Source organism: Urocitellus parryii, chromosome 7 (genome assembly GCF_045843805.1).
Source record: "Urocitellus parryii isolate mUroPar1 chromosome 7, mUroPar1.hap1, whole genome shotgun sequence".
Lineage (NCBI taxonomy): Eukaryota > Metazoa > Chordata > Mammalia > Rodentia > Sciuridae > Urocitellus > Urocitellus parryii.
This window is the reverse complement of record NC_135537.1, coordinates 73,288,259-73,303,809: the sequence shown is the minus strand read 5'-3', so window position 1 is coordinate 73,303,809 and position 15,551 is coordinate 73,288,259. Positions and strand designations below refer to the sequence as shown.

The window sequence follows — 15,551 nt, the reverse complement described above, 5'->3', positions numbered from 1 at the left end:
CATGGAAACCAAGACAAAAGGAAAGGGCCTAGTGATCATTTCTATTTCCGCTTTGCCAAACCGCTGAGGAAAGGTTTTCCCAAGAGAAAAATCAGAATTAAAATTCAGCTCTTTTCATTGAGCAGAGTCTGCCTAACCCGTAAGTTAAACCATGCTGGGTTTTTCCCCCTTTCACTTATAATAATTAAAAATAAATAAATGATAAATAACTCCTCTAAAAATATAATAGCCCATAGTTGCACCCTTGGAGATAGCCAGTATTCATTGTGTACTTTGGCATATTTTCTTCCACATCACGTGTGTGTGCATGTTTGTGTGTGTGTGTGTGTATGTGTGTGTGTAAAGGATTATAAAATATATAAAGCTTTTTGTTTATTTTGGTCTTGGATAACATTTTTTGATGTTTATTTTTTAGTTGTAGTTGGACACAATATCTTTATCTTATTTCTTTATTTTATGTGGTGCTGAGGATCGAACCCAGGGCCTCATGCGTGCTAGGCAAGTGCTCTACCGCTGAGCGTGCCACAGCCCAGCCCAGCCCTTGGATAATATTTTTTAATCAGGGGTCTCATGATGGAGTGCAAATAGATTCATTTTTTACTATTATCTTATAAAATCCTTTGATTTTGAGTAATTTTAGATTTTTTATAAAGAGAGGATGAGAATTCCCAATTGTCCTTCACCCAGCCTCCCTGATTTCAATACTGTCTAGTGTTTTATCTTGGGCTCTCTCTGTCTGTAACTAAGTATTTGTCTAACTCTGCCTCCAAAGGGAAGTTCTTTGATTTCCCATTTGATGTGGCCTGCCCTGCTGTCTTGTCGCTTCCTAGGTTACTATAACAACAGCACCAAGGTGGCCGTGAAGACCCTGAAGCCCGGCACCATGTCTGTGCAAGCATTCCTCGAAGAAGCAAACCTCATGAAGACTCTTCAGCATGACAAACTGGTGAGACTCTACGCTGTGGTCACCAAGGAGGAGCCCATTTATATCATCACCGAGTACATGGCCAAAGGTGAGTGGTCCCAATGCCCAGTGCTTCAAAGGATGTCCGATCCACAGTAGAACGTTCAGATGCTCACAGAATACTCAAATAATTTCAATTGAAAAACAGAATGTTCACTACTGAAAATCAGAAAATATTTTTTAAAAAAAGCATTTCATAGGCCTATTCATCATCATAAGTAATCCATGTTATCAAATTGGTGCATAGTCATCCTGTTTTCTCTGCATCTGCCTCCATATGCCTATGAGCCCAATAATAATATCCTCCACCTCTCCTCTCTCTTAAGACTGTAATAAACAATTGTCAAATAAATGCATACACATTTCAAAGAAGTCCTTGAAATTCTAAAACTAGCTCATTTTTTTTCATTGACATTATCTAGTAGATGTTCAAGGTGTCACTTAAAAATTTTTAATCAATTGTTTGGGGATTTGGCTTCATGGTAGATGGCTTGCCTGGCATACAAAAGAAAGTTAAAATTGAGTTGAATTCTTATGCAATCATGGAATCTCTGAAGAAGAGGTTCCAAGCCACCTTCTTTTCTTCTTTTGTTATCACCTTCAGATAAAGGACTTTATATTACCAGCCTTCTTCCTTTATTCACCTCTGATTCAGTAGAGATACTAATAAATTCTCAAATAATTTTTAAAAATGTCTTCGGAAGTAATGAATGAAGAGAAGAAAGTAATATAAACAATAATCCAAAATTAAGTCATCTCACACATGGTGAACTTTATAGTGTGATGGCATAGCCAAATAGGTTAGAAAGATGAATAATGTATTTTCTTATTTAATATCTGTTAATATTTCAGCATAGCATCAGAGTCCTTCCAAAAATGGACATTGTTAAACAAACAAAACCAAACTAAGCCTATATGGCCTGGGTTGCTATAGCCCAGGAAATAGGCTCAGGACCAGACATTTGTAGGAGTTCAGCAGGTATTATCAAATTGATTAACTAATAGCATTCTAAGTAATATATAGAGAGATATAACTTTTCCTCATAACAATTCCTAGCATTTATTGAACACTTACTATGTACCAGATGGTTCTGAATATCTTGCATGAGTGATCTCACTCAATCTCTTCAGAAATATGAGGGCTAAGAATATTTCCTGTGTAACATTTATTGAGCCCTTTCTACCTGCCAAGCACCACGCTGAATGCTTTAAATCTATCCCAAGTACATCCTCACAAGACCTCCAGTATAGCTACTGTGCCTATTTTATGGAGATTTTGCTAAACTCAGTAACTTGACCAGGAGCTACCCAGGAGGTTAACTCTTATAAGTACAGGGGAAAAACAGGTCTTGTTTTAGACATGATACCACAGGAAATAAAAGAGTTTTTATGTTGACACACTCCTGTTTGGGTAGGCCAAATATCTTTTATCAGGGCAGAGTTCATTTATCAGATACTCTTTTTAAAAAATGTATTTATATATGGCAGTGGAATGCATTACAATTTTTATTTGAGGATTTATGGCACGTACAGAGCTCTGTACCTTTTGTCAGTTGCAGATAGGTGCACACTTATAATCCCAGCGACTTGGGAGGCTGAGGCAGGAGGATCATGAGTTCAAAACCAGCCTCAGAAAAAGCAATGTGCTGAGCAACTCAGTGAGATAGTATCTCTAAAACACAAAGTAGAGCTGGGAATGTGGCTCAGTGGTCGAGTGTCCCTGAGTTCAATCCCTGGTACCCGAAAAGAAAAAAATAAGAAGATATAGATGAGGGTGAGCCTAGCCTGGTGTCTGCTAAAGGCAAGTCCTCTATGAGGATTTACTTGCCAGCTTTCTATTCCAGAAGAGCCCACGAAAGATCAGGTGGATGTAGCAGCCTCATTATGATGGCAGATACTCTTAAATGCATTGTTTCAGACACCTAGAAAAAGAAAAGCAGTGTCTGCCCTCCTCCTTTCTCCCCTGGATCATGCACTATGTTTAACAGATTGGAAGGGACTGGGTTTGACCAGCATCAGGAAAAGGCTTATAACCATATAGAACTGCGCAAAGCCAGTCATCTGTGGGTCTTCCCCAGTATCATTGAATTTTGCCTGGGTTTTTCTTCTTGCATGTTTGAACTACACTGCCTTGTTCTTCTTCTGTGAACAGGCAGTTTGCTGGATTTCCTCAAGAGTGACGAAGGTGGCAAAGTGCTGCTCCCAAAGCTCATCGACTTTTCTGCTCAGGTAAGGTCTTCAGAAGCCCACTGCACATGCAAATTTGAAAAGACCTTCCTGCTTCGAATTCATGATGAAATCGCTTTTCCAGGGAGAAGGAATTTCTGGTGAATAGTTAGTTCCTAGTAGTAATTATGAGACAAAGACCTTCCAAAGTGCACATCCTTGGAGATAATAATGGGACTTTTCAGATGTGTCCAGATTTGACTTGGATATCATTTTTTTTTCTTTCTGTTTTTTTTTTTGGGGGGGAGGGTCGCAATGTCATCTTTTATAAGACAGGTAAACCTCTTTATGCTTATATCATTTCCCCACAAATCATAGAAAGAGTGCTGAATCAATCAATTTGCTTAGCTTTTTGAAGAGGCAATTCCATACAGTTAAGAGCAACTTCTAAACCGTGCGTGTTTCTTTAAGTTCTAAATCTAAGACACTGATACTTTTAAGTCCTCAGCATTCTTGGAAAAGCAGGAACTATGATTCCTTCTCTTTTCCTGCTCTTTCTCTTCTCACTTTTTCTTGTTGGGCTATGTTGTAAGGATTCTGAGAAATATTCATTGGTAATGGTTTGGGTACTAACCTAGAAGTTGCCCATTTGTTCACTTTGGAATCCCATGCACCCTGAAGTGTATTTAAGAGCAGAGACAGATTACCCAGAAACAGAGCCATTGTGCCTGGTACATCAAGGAAATGCACATATGAACAATGCCAGCTATTGATTTTTAATAGTTTCATCATATCTCTTAGTCATGTTCAGTAATTGGCTTGATTTATTCCTCAATGTTGGCCATGGGTCGCTTACTCTGGGAAGGTCATGTACCATAAAACCCAATGTATGAGGCAAAAGTGACTTACAGACATCTAGGGAAGGATAGGTGGCCTTTATGATCGTCAATTTTAAATTTTTATTAATTTTTTTTACTGGTACATTATAATTTTATGTAATAGTGGGATTTATTATGTCATTTTGTGCATGCACATAACATAATTTGCTTAATCTCCCTCCCCCAATCCACTTACTCTACCAATCTCCCTTCTATCATTATCATTTTAATTAGTATATTATCATTATATACGTGAGCAGGACTCACTGTGGTCTGTTTGTACATGAACATTGCATAATTTGGTTGCTTTCATTCCCCTATACTTCCCCATGCCCTCTCCTCCTCCCTCCTGCTTGGTCCTCTTCCTCTTTTCTGTTGGTCTGTCTTCTATTTTCATGAGATCACTTTTTTTTTTTAAAATCCCTTTCTTTCTGAGCTTCCACATATGAGATAAAACACTTGACCCTTTTAATTTCTGAGTCTGGCTGATTTCACTCTGCTTGATGTTTTCTAGTTCTATTGTTTTACCAGAAATTAGATCATTTCATTCTTCTTTATGGCTGAGTAAAACTCCATCATGTATATATACCACATTTTACTTACCCACTCATCTGTTGATGGATACCTAAGTGGATTCCATAACTTGGCTATGGTGAATTGGGCTACTATACACATTGGTATATACTATAGTATGCTGATTTTAGTTCCTTTGGATAAATACGACATATTATTTATTGAGTCTAATATGCTCAATCCCCCTCTTGTATTGGTCTGTGATCTTCCCTTCTTATTCCCATTTTTTCCCTTGGACCCGCTTTTATTTAGACAATCTTTGAGGTCAGGCCTTCTTGGGAAGATGAGATCAGAGGAATGAATGGAGCCCACAGGGAAAGCACTTCAAGTCTGCTTGAACACATACTCTGCAATATTGTAGGCAGAGCTGGAATTCAACATCTGGAGTAGAGTTTGTGTCCTAGATCTATGATTCGGTAAATAGCTGTACCACTTTCAGGAAGTCCTTTGCCTCTTTGGGTTGGTTTATGCGCCCATAAAACAGAAATAGTCATTCCTACTCTGTGAAGATGTTGAGGGTCAGATCATGTGAGCTCTTATGGATGCAGGTGTCTCAGAGCTTGTTGGTGGATGCTGGGAAAACCTGAGAGACAACAGTGCCCACCCTCCCAGGAAAGGTCTGTGAGGAAGTTACCCTGCTCAGTCATCATCTCAATTGCTGGAAGTTGGCCAGCTTTATAGCTTCATACTTCATCTGGGTGGGAAATCCAAAGGTGATCTAGAATAGCACCATCTGACATAAACAAATTATTGTGGTGAAGCAGGTTGGGTGGCGTGGAGGGTCTATCAGCCCTGCCTTCTTAACCCTGTCCTGGAACTCCCTATGTTGCCCCATGAGCATTTCCACGAGACTTCAGGGATGCCAGGTTTCAAGACCACTGCTCTGCAGCAAAAGGAAGGGTACCATGATTGGGTGCAGCTCTGGATCCTATGTAGATAATGAGGCAGGAAATGAAGAAAGCAGAAGTCTGATAAATTTGTATCACATTTGACACAGATAAATGAGGCCTCTACTTGAGTGGTGGCTTCGATGTCTCCTATTGAATGAGAGCCTTGAGGAGGACAGTAACAATTTTTCATGCTGGACAGGGATATCCGGGAGGCCTGAGTGGTCCTCACCATTCCAACCGTCTAAGGGTCTGATTTGTGCCCACAACACTACAAGGTAGAAACTGCACACCTCAGGATGTGTACTATACCCAGAGAATGACTTCTTTTGTTGTGTGGCTGTTTTGTGTTTGATTTTTGCATAGGTTTTTCTCATAAAATGTTATCGTAGCATAGTCAAAAGTTTTTAAGGTCCATGTCAGGTCTTAATTAAAATCACGTTTAATTAAGTTAACAGAATATGGATGTCTTAACTGAAAGTTCATGTTTTAACTTTGTAAATTACCACTATAATCAAACAATAACTTTTTCTAACTTAGAAACAAGTGGGAGAGGTCACTTTCTAATCCTTCATAGCTTGCAAGGAAGATAATTAGAGTTTAGCATTGACCATGACCATAAGACTATGGATTCCATGCAGCTGGAATGGATTCTGCTGTGATGGGACTGAGCCTTCCTGGTGACAGGAGGGACAATCAAGCCATCAAAGCTGATCTCCATCCAAGCCAGTTGACCAAATCCAGATACTGATTTTTCTGTCCCAGGGTTTCTTTCCTGGCAGTGGTCCCTGGGTAGAACTCATAGGGCATGGTGGGGCCTAGAGAGCAGTTTCAGTGAATGGACTGTTAATATCAGTGGGGAATCACAGGTCAGCAGCAGCCACGAAGACCTGGGTATGTGGAGTTAGCACAAAATTCATTCTTTTTTCCTTCCTTCCTTCCTTCCTTCCTTCCTTCCTTCCTTCCTTCCTTTCTTTATGTTCTTGAACCCACGGCCTCATGCCTGCTAAGCACATGTTTCACTTCTGAGTTACACCCCCAGCCAAAATTCATTTTCTTTAAAACCAAACACTAGCTCTTTCTGAGTTCATCTCTGTTTAAGGTGCAAACCCCACCTAAACTCTTTCCCAGTCCTTCCCTAAAGGTGGAGCTGGTGAGACCACCTTTGGCCCCACCCTGAATTCTTATCTTCATGTACTTGTGACTTTTCTTCTTATAATACCAACATGAGGGGACCTACCTTTGACGACAAGCAGTTGGGCTTCTCTGCTTCAACCTCCGTCTCAAATCACATCCCTCACACATCCACTTTCTGTTCACTGTGCCTGGCACCTCACCCAACTCTAATACCCCCAATTCCCTTTATACCTTGCAAAAAAAAAAAAAAAAAAAAAAACAACTTTGTACTTTTACTTCTTCCTCTGCATCATGTGTCACTAGTTAACTTTGTCACTTTTCCATAGTGAATAACTTGAGAATAGTTAATATTCATAAGGCCGGCCCTTGCTGATAGCTGGTGCCCAGATACTTAGATAATCCAATCTATTCTCCACATTTTCCCCATCCTACTCTCTAGCGTAGAAATTTAGGGATAAATCAGAAAAAAAAAAGGGCATGTCCTTTTGATATTGGAGTCCCAACTGAATAATTGGTAGGTTGTACAAGATGTTAATGCTTGCTTTCTTTTATGTAAGCATTGTTAATAGGATCCAGAGTTGGCAAACTGAAAGTTCACAGCAGGATATTGCTAAAGTCAGCCATTTCTCACAGCAAAAAATTGGTTACTGGGAGTAGAAATAAGTAGGTTTACTTAAGTGCATCCCCAGAAGAAGAAGAAGGGGACAGACTGAGGGGCAGAGCTGGGACTTTTCCCACTGTTTCTGTCTGGCCTCTTCCTCCGTTGTCCCATGACCCACTTCCCCATGCTCTACTTTTCTCTCCTCCACCTCCCTACATATCCACTGAGACAGGAAGTGGCTGGGTGCACATGACAGCCTCCCAGTTCATCTGAGAGCTGATGTCATCACTTCCTGTCTCAGGATGAGTTCTGAAATGCTTGTCAGAGCCTAAGCATAATCCTCACCTCAACCATCCCTCCGCTTACACTCCTTCTGCATTCGATGGAGATGAAGAAGGTTGGACTAGATCAGATTTGCCCACTGCTTTTCCTCCTTGTACAAAACGAAGCAATTTTGTGCATTCTATATTAAAATAAGGAAATGGCCCCTTTGCAAAGTATGTTTGACATTTCAGAGTAGAGACTGCGTATCCCTTTCAGCCTTTCCCCCGGATAAGAGAAGAAAGCTGAATTTGGAAAGGAGTGAGTTGGAATCGGTGGGAATTTCCTTTACCAGACATGAAGATGGAATTATAGACTTGTAAAACTGAGAGGAAAATATAGTGCAGAAGTCACAGTGACACATGGAGGTCAGATAAATCATCTTGTTATTCAGACCAAGTGAATGAAAGCATTTGTTGCTCTTTAGTGGCAATATCTCTGAAGTGCTGACATGACCGAAAATGAAACAGACAATTATCTTTGAGCAAACTGCAATAAAAACTGCAAGAGGAGAATAGTTGCTATAATCATGGCAACAAGGAACACTGATTTTGAGTTTCTTCAAGTTAATAAAGCAGTATGCTGCCATTGTCTAATTTGGGCCTTGAATGTATTTATATGTTGTTTAACCTACTTTTACAGATAAAGGAAATAAACTTGGACTTGTCCAAGGTTATAGAGCTAGTGGGTGGAACTGCTGGGACTTGATCCTACATCTTCTGACTTCAGACTTCTGGCTCTTTCTCTGCATCTGAATGTTATCCCATGATCAGAGCTGCTCCCCTGATCATCTTGCACCTGACAACACTGTGATAAGCATTTTTCCCCTTTGTAAATTTTACTTATCAGAGTTAATGATTTCCTCAGCCTTTTTCTCCCCAAAATATCTTTATTGTAAAGATATAGATCTTTCTATCCTGCAGCAATCATACTTAGGATATACCACATTTGAAATTAGAAATTGGTAAAACAAAGAAGGAAGAAAACCTCAGTCCATCCATGTAACTCTACCTTTTTGAGTAGGAAGACCTTTTAACATCTGAGCTTTTAAGTACATCCTCATTATTTAGATTGGGACTCCTTTGTCATAAGTCCAGGTTGGGACCTCCCCAGTCCCACATGAATGATTGGTAGTGAATCTGGCCTGAAAGATCCAGAGGTGGATGTTCTCGAGACATTTCTAGAGTGTTTGCCAGCATCATCCAAAGTGGGACTCCTCAGCCTGTCGCTAGTTTGTTTTCAAAACCTTTATTAATATTAACCTTTGATTGATAATGTCCCATTTAGTTTAATTAAAGAAAGGGAGAGTTGCATTGAGATATTTGATGAGACTCAGTGGCGGGTGGAAACTTCCTGATCAACCTGGGTTCATTTTCCACCAAGAGACCTCATCTCCTCCCCTCTCTCTTAATCTCACCTCTTCACACAAGATGTTCAGACATGCTTCTGTGTTGCTGTCTCTGCACTTCTGTCAAACAAAAGGGCCTCCTCAGAAGGGAAAAAGACTGGCACTAAAGTGGAAATCAACTAATTCCATAGCATAATCTGAACTGGATAAAGGGGCCACATGGCGATCAGGACATTATGTCCCCTTAGTGTGCATCATTAAGGAGCTGTTGCTTGGAGACCATAGCTTTCCCAGCATATGTCTTATACAGCAGATCACACCTTTTAATTTTTTCTTTTAACAGAGTGTAAAAAATATTGCCATGATTTTGTAAATGGAGCTATAGATGATGTTAGTGGTGGAGAAAACACTGTGCAGAGAGCAGGAATCTTCCTTCTGCCAGGGAAAGTCATTTCAAGGGCCCAGAGTTCTCATTTCATCCTTAAGAATGCAGGCAATGTCAGGTTTCTAGCCTCTATTCTACTATTCCATGACTGAGAAAAATCTTATTTTACTGTATGGGAATCATAATGATTTTCATCACATTCAGATGGCATCGATATGAGATATGTAAGTTACACTCTAAATAAAGGAATAGGAATGTATCATATTAATGTAGTGCCCAGATGGCAGGCATATGGGTGCTTTATCTTTTTTTAATCAACATATTTTAACTGATGTATAATGATTGTACATGTGTATGGATACAGGATGATATTTTGATACTTGTATAAAATGTGTGATAATCAAAACCAGGGTAACTAACATTTTCACCTCCTTCCTTAAATTCTTATTTATTTATGGTATGAACATTCAACGTCCTCCCTCTTACCTATTTTGAAATGTACAATTAACTATTGTTAATTATTTTTTTCAACTTCTATTGACTTTTTAAAATTTTTTCATGTTTTAATTAGTTATATAAGACAGTAGAATGCACTTATATACTTTGATATATCATACATAGATGGGATATAATTCTCATTTTTCTGAGTATACATATTGTAGAATCACATTGGTCACACAGTCACATACATAAAGTAATAATGTCTGTTTCATTCTACTATCTTTCTTATCCCCCACATCCCCTGCCTTCCCCTTCTTTCACTTCCCTGTACCTAATCTAAGGTAATGCTATTCTTTTTTTTTTTTTTTGCATTACAATTCTTAATACACATATATACCACAATTTTTGTATCTCTGTTTGTATACAAAGTATGTCGACATCCAATTCAAGTTTTCATACATGTACTTTGGATAATGATGTCCATCACATTCCACCATCCTTGCTAATTCCCTGCCCGCTCCCTTTCCTGCCCATTCCTCCCATGCTTTCCCTCCCAATCCCACTATGAGTCAACCTCCTTATATCAGAGAAAACATTCGGTATTTGGTTTGGGGGGATTGGCTGACTTCACTTAGCATTATCTTCTCCAACGCCATCCATTTACCTGCAAATGCCATGGTTCTATTCTTTTTTAATGCTGAGTAAAATTCCATTTTCTATATGTGCCACATTTATTGTTAATTATAGTCACCCTACTATGCTATAGAGCACTAGATTTTTTTTATCCAACGTACTGCAATTTGGGACCTGATTCTATTTATCTGTTTTGAATAATGGATTTGTCTGTGACTTAAACATTGGCCATGAAAACTTATAAAATGGACATATGAAACTAGAATCAATTTCACAATTACAAAACTGCATGCAGTTTCTTTCTGAAAAATGGAAAAAGAATAGGCAATTGTCATTTCAAAATAGTATAAAACAGGAACTCTTTTTTTTTTTTTTTGGTAGATAGGGACAAGATAGCAAACAAGGCAGAAAAATTTGTTCTTGTTTTAGTTTTGATTAGGAAACTTTCTAGCACCAATAAGAAACTTTTAGCTAATATACAGGAGAGATAGTAGTATTTTTGGCTTTTGTGTCAAATCTGCCTCTTATCCTGATGTTATTTTGCCCAGAGCGGCAATTTCTGGTCAATGCTACTGTAAGTTACACAACAGTTCCCCTTTGGGAAATCCTGCAAGGCTAAAATTAAATTAAAGTAGCTTAGAGATTGGCAAAGGTCATTACCAGCTGCTCACATAGAAAGTGGAGGTGAAGGCACTTTGAAGGGACCAGCAGTGTCGATTCCAACAAACCTTTGTTTTAACCTTTGTTTTAAGGCTTGCTTGCCCTGTGTCCCCCTCACCCACGCTGTGGTTTTCTCCCTCCCACAATGTGCACTGAGCACAACCCAGGCTCTGCTGGGAACAGGATGAACAAGACACATCCCCGCCTCCTGGAGTGAGTGGGTTGGCGTAGGAGGCAAGAAGATAACAGGAGAGATGGTGGACTGTGGCCAGAGCTCTCCGGGCAGGCCCTGGAGGCCACTTTTAGAGCACAGGGGAAGGACAGAACCCAGAGGGGCAGTGTCTCAGGCAGACAGCAGGCTTCCTGGAAGAGGTGATCCTAAGAACCAGGCTCAACCGCCCTATCTTAGGAAGGTGGATAGACGTAGAAAGGGTTCTTCTATTGCAGGAGCATAAGGGCACAGAAAAGGGGACCCAAGGGGTTGCAAGTGGGAGCACATGATGAGAATGTCGGGTGGGAGGACACCAACGGAATAGATGTGGACATTAAGGAAATTGGAAGCATCATCAAAGCTGAGTTATAGAGGAGGAGTTGTGAACTCATTCATGGATGACTCCACTTTGAAAGGGATCATATTCAGCAAATAGTCTACAAAACTTATAGTAGTTTCTCTCTTTCAGTTACATTTTACCTTCAGTAACTAGTCAATGCTATTTGGATTTGGATAATATGTATTTATAGCCACCTGCCCCACTGCCCTGCCCCGTGCCCGGACACATGTTCTCTTTGGAAATTGGTCTCTTTTGAAACTTCAGGCTCTCTGCCTGTTGCTTTTCTTCAGGAATCATTTTTTTTTTCTTTTTATTGGTGCATTATAATGATACATAACAGTGAGATTTCTTGTTATATATTCATACCTGAACACATTATAACAGAATGATTTAGTCAATTTCATCCCCCAGTATCTCCCCTTCCCTTTCCACCTCCCTCTCCCCCGTTTTTGTGATAAAATATGTATAACATCAAATATACTGTTTTTATCATGTTTAAGTATAATACAGTTAGTGGCATTCAGTCCATTTACACGGTTGTGAAACCAAACCATTCATCTCTAGAACTCTTTCATCTGCCCCAACTGAAACGCTGCACCTGTTAGACACTAGGTCACCTCGTGTCCTTGGCCCCTGACAATACCCTTCTAGCATCCATCTCTATAAATCTGACCACTCTGTGTATCTCACCAATTGGATGGTTTTCATCCTGTCAGTGAATTCCCACCATACTTAGAAAAATTCTGGATGGTCCATGGATATGACTGGCCCCCAGCACCCTGCCTTCTTCAGCTGTGCAGGTCACCAAGCTCTTTCCTGTCTTGGCAGCTATCCCACACCCACTTCCTAGAAGCAAACACCCATCACTCCATGCCACACATCCTTCCTGTCCAGAGATGACTCCCTTCCCTTCCCACTGAAAGCAGTTCCATCCCAAATGCCCTGCCTACTGCATTCTTCTCTATCTTGACACCTGTCCATTTCTCCCAGAAATTCTTTCCAGAATTTTTTTGAGTCCTTGTTTACCTTTGTATCCCCAGCACTTAGCACAGGGCCTGATATTATAGTAGGTGCTCAATAAATATTTGCTAATTAATCCACCACTTAAGATAGGGACTGTCTACATTTAATTTAAAACCATAAATTTTTAATTCTCAGCCTCCTACAGTTCTGAATGAGTGACTAGAACACATGTTGTTTTAAAGGTTCTCTGAGTGACTATTCAGGTGTGAATAAAGCATGTTCTTCCTTGTTCTCTAACCATGGGTTTATTTTCCTGCACAAAACTTCTTATTGGTCAAAATAAAGTGAGACGAAAAGAAGGAAGTGGAAGATGAGCATCTGAGCCACTGAGAAAAGACAAAGAGTTGCTCTGTTTCACATTCCTTGTGCCATAAAGGACACCAGGAGGCATGAGGAATTAAAAATGAGATCTTTGACTCTGAGGCTAGTGGTGGCTGCATTTAATTTGAAGGAAAGAAAAACCACACAGGAACAGGTTTTTCCTCCCTTTGTGTCACTTGGGGCCTTTGGTGGCCTCTTCTTGGTGCTGAGCAGAGCCTGACTCTGCAATTCCCAGGGTGAGGGCAAGGCCAGGATTTCTAGCCCTTGGGAATTTTTCCACCCGCTTCCGGGCATCTGCAATGGAATGGCCCAGGTCAGAACCAGCTCCTTGTATGTTTATTGATTAGGATGCTCTTTGGAGTGGGTGTTAGTGGTGCAGAGTGCAAACCAGGGTGTGTTTTAGCTGCAATTTCCTTGCTATATTATAAGAAATTGCACTGCTTGATCCTCTTTGCCAATTACCATCTTCCACCTCACATCCCTGGGCACCTCCTTCAGCTCTGTGACTCAGAGCTGTGACTCAGCTCTGGCTCACCCCAGTACAACCCCTGTCATCATCTGTAGTGATCTATACCTTCAAAGTCAGGCCTAGTTCCTTGACTCCCTTCCCCCTCCCCACTGAGCCACTCCATGGTGTGACCAACAACTCTGCCCCCTCCATTATTTCCATCTCATCCCATCACGTCCCTTCTGTTTGGTTCACCCTCTAGGACTCCAACCCACCAGTCTAGCATCTGTTCAGCTCTTCCAGTTCCTCTTGTCCCATTCCTCCACCTGCCTCATGTTTTCCTTCCCTTCTTCCCCAGTTGATACAGACCTCTTTGTCTCCTCTTTGCTGCGTGTGCCTGATAAAATCCCAACCTGTGCAAGCCCAGCTTTCCACCTGTTTGGCCCCAGGTCCACCCAACGAGTATGGTCAGGATTTATAGGACAGTTGGCTGTTTGCTCTTCAGATTCAAGACCTGAGGTGCCTAAGCGCCCCACTACACATTTCCTCTCCATTCCCTGTCCCTCAATCCTAGGCAACAATCTCCCTTTCAGCTTCTCCAGCCCCATACCTTTCACTCCTCCAGAGTTCCCCGTGGACTCTCTTGCTGTCTCTTTCCCTGAGAAAAGAGAGGTCAGCAGCAGAGAGCTCCCTTCCTTCCTCCGTGGCCTGCTCCTTTCCACCCTGCTTTATGCCCTGGGTCCTCTCCTCCCTAGATGATGACATTGGTGTCTCTCTCCTCCCTGACACATATTTCTTCACTTGGTCTCATTCTCTGCTCTCCCTCTTGCCCTCACTGGCCAGTTCCTGTTCATTTCCCCCAAACATTAAACATAAATTCAGAATTCCCTCCTCCAAACTCCTCTTCCTCCACACTCCACACGTGGTGAGATCTCCTAAGTGATCTCATCTTTTTTTCCTAGGGCTGCCAGACGGCTTAAAATAACAGCAGTTTGCCCTCTTATAGTTCTGGAACAGATCCTGGAAGGAAGATATCAGCAGGACTGTGAGCCCTACATAGACTCTCGGGGGAAATCCTTCCTTGCCTCTTCCAGCTCCTGGTGACTCCTGGGTGTCCCTGGCTTGTGGCAACATCACTGCAATCTCTGCCTCCATCTTGATGTCCTTCTCCTCTGACACTAATAACATCAGTCGTTAGATTTAGGGCCTACCCTAAAACCAGGATATAATTTTATCTCAGGACCCTTAATCGATCAAACCTGCAAAGACTTCAATTCCAAAATAAGGTCACATTGTGAGGTTCCCTCTGGTCATAACTTTGGGGACACACTTGATCCAGTGCAGCTGTCTACACTCTGACCACTCTGAAGTTGTCATTGCCAACTCCAGCCACTGCCTTGAGCTGACTGCTTACTGGGTTTCTCCATGTGGATGTGGACCAACCACGTCAAACTCAACGCACCTAATTGAGCACCTCTTCCTCCTCCAAAACCTATCCAACCCATAGACATTCCCCCTACCATTGATGGCTATGCCATCCTTAGGATTTCCAGGCCCCAAATCTTGAAATCCTTCCTGACCCTCTTCCTCTTATATCGCTTCTCCAATCCTGCAGCAAGTCTACTTCCAAGTAGATTCACACTCCTAATCCCCCACGGCCATCACTCTGAAATAGTTCCAACTAGCACATTCTCTCAGGATGAATTACCCAGTAACTGCCTAATTAGTTTCATACCTCAGTTCTTACCTCTCCTGAGCCCAGTTGTTGTTGTTTCTTCTGCTGTAACAGTATATGGGACATCAGTCACATCAACACCCCCAGTTACTCTTTGCCTCACTCAGGACAGGGCTGAGGGCCCCATGCTATTTGCCTGCATTATTAGTTGCATCACAGATTAGCTTCCAGAAATTACTTCTTCCCATAAGTTTGTATTCTCTTCTTTGTGTGGAAATCCATGTTGCCGGGTTTCACATACTTATCGTGAGGCTCATCTTAAGTTCTTGTTTAAAAATCTACAAATTTCTAGATCTGGTTATCTGTGACTAAGTAGCATCTAGGACAAGCCACAGGTGTCTTGTGGGCTTGGATGAGTCTGGGAAACCCTGCTGTCAAGAATTGGCTGAATTGAGTAAGGGATCATTTTCCTAAGGCATAGCTTACAAGTAAGTTTCTTTTTCTCATCATAAAACTACAGTCACTGGGGAAGAATTATT

At 41.1% G+C, this 15,551-nt stretch overlaps 1 protein-coding gene across 2 annotated transcripts in view; it reads left to right on the top strand.

The window, feature by feature from the left end:
• Lyn (LYN proto-oncogene, Src family tyrosine kinase) overlaps positions 1–15,551 on the top strand; it is a 117,673-nt gene that overhangs the window by 78,134 nt on the left and 23,988 nt on the right. For both annotated transcript variants that reach the window (XM_026394400.2, XM_026394399.2), the window contains exons 9-10: positions 831–1,013; positions 3,117–3,193. In XM_026394400.2, coding sequence (XP_026250185.1) covers positions 831–1,013; positions 3,117–3,193 — 260 coding nt within the window. The remainder of the gene's footprint in view (positions 1–830; positions 1,014–3,116; positions 3,194–15,551) is intronic.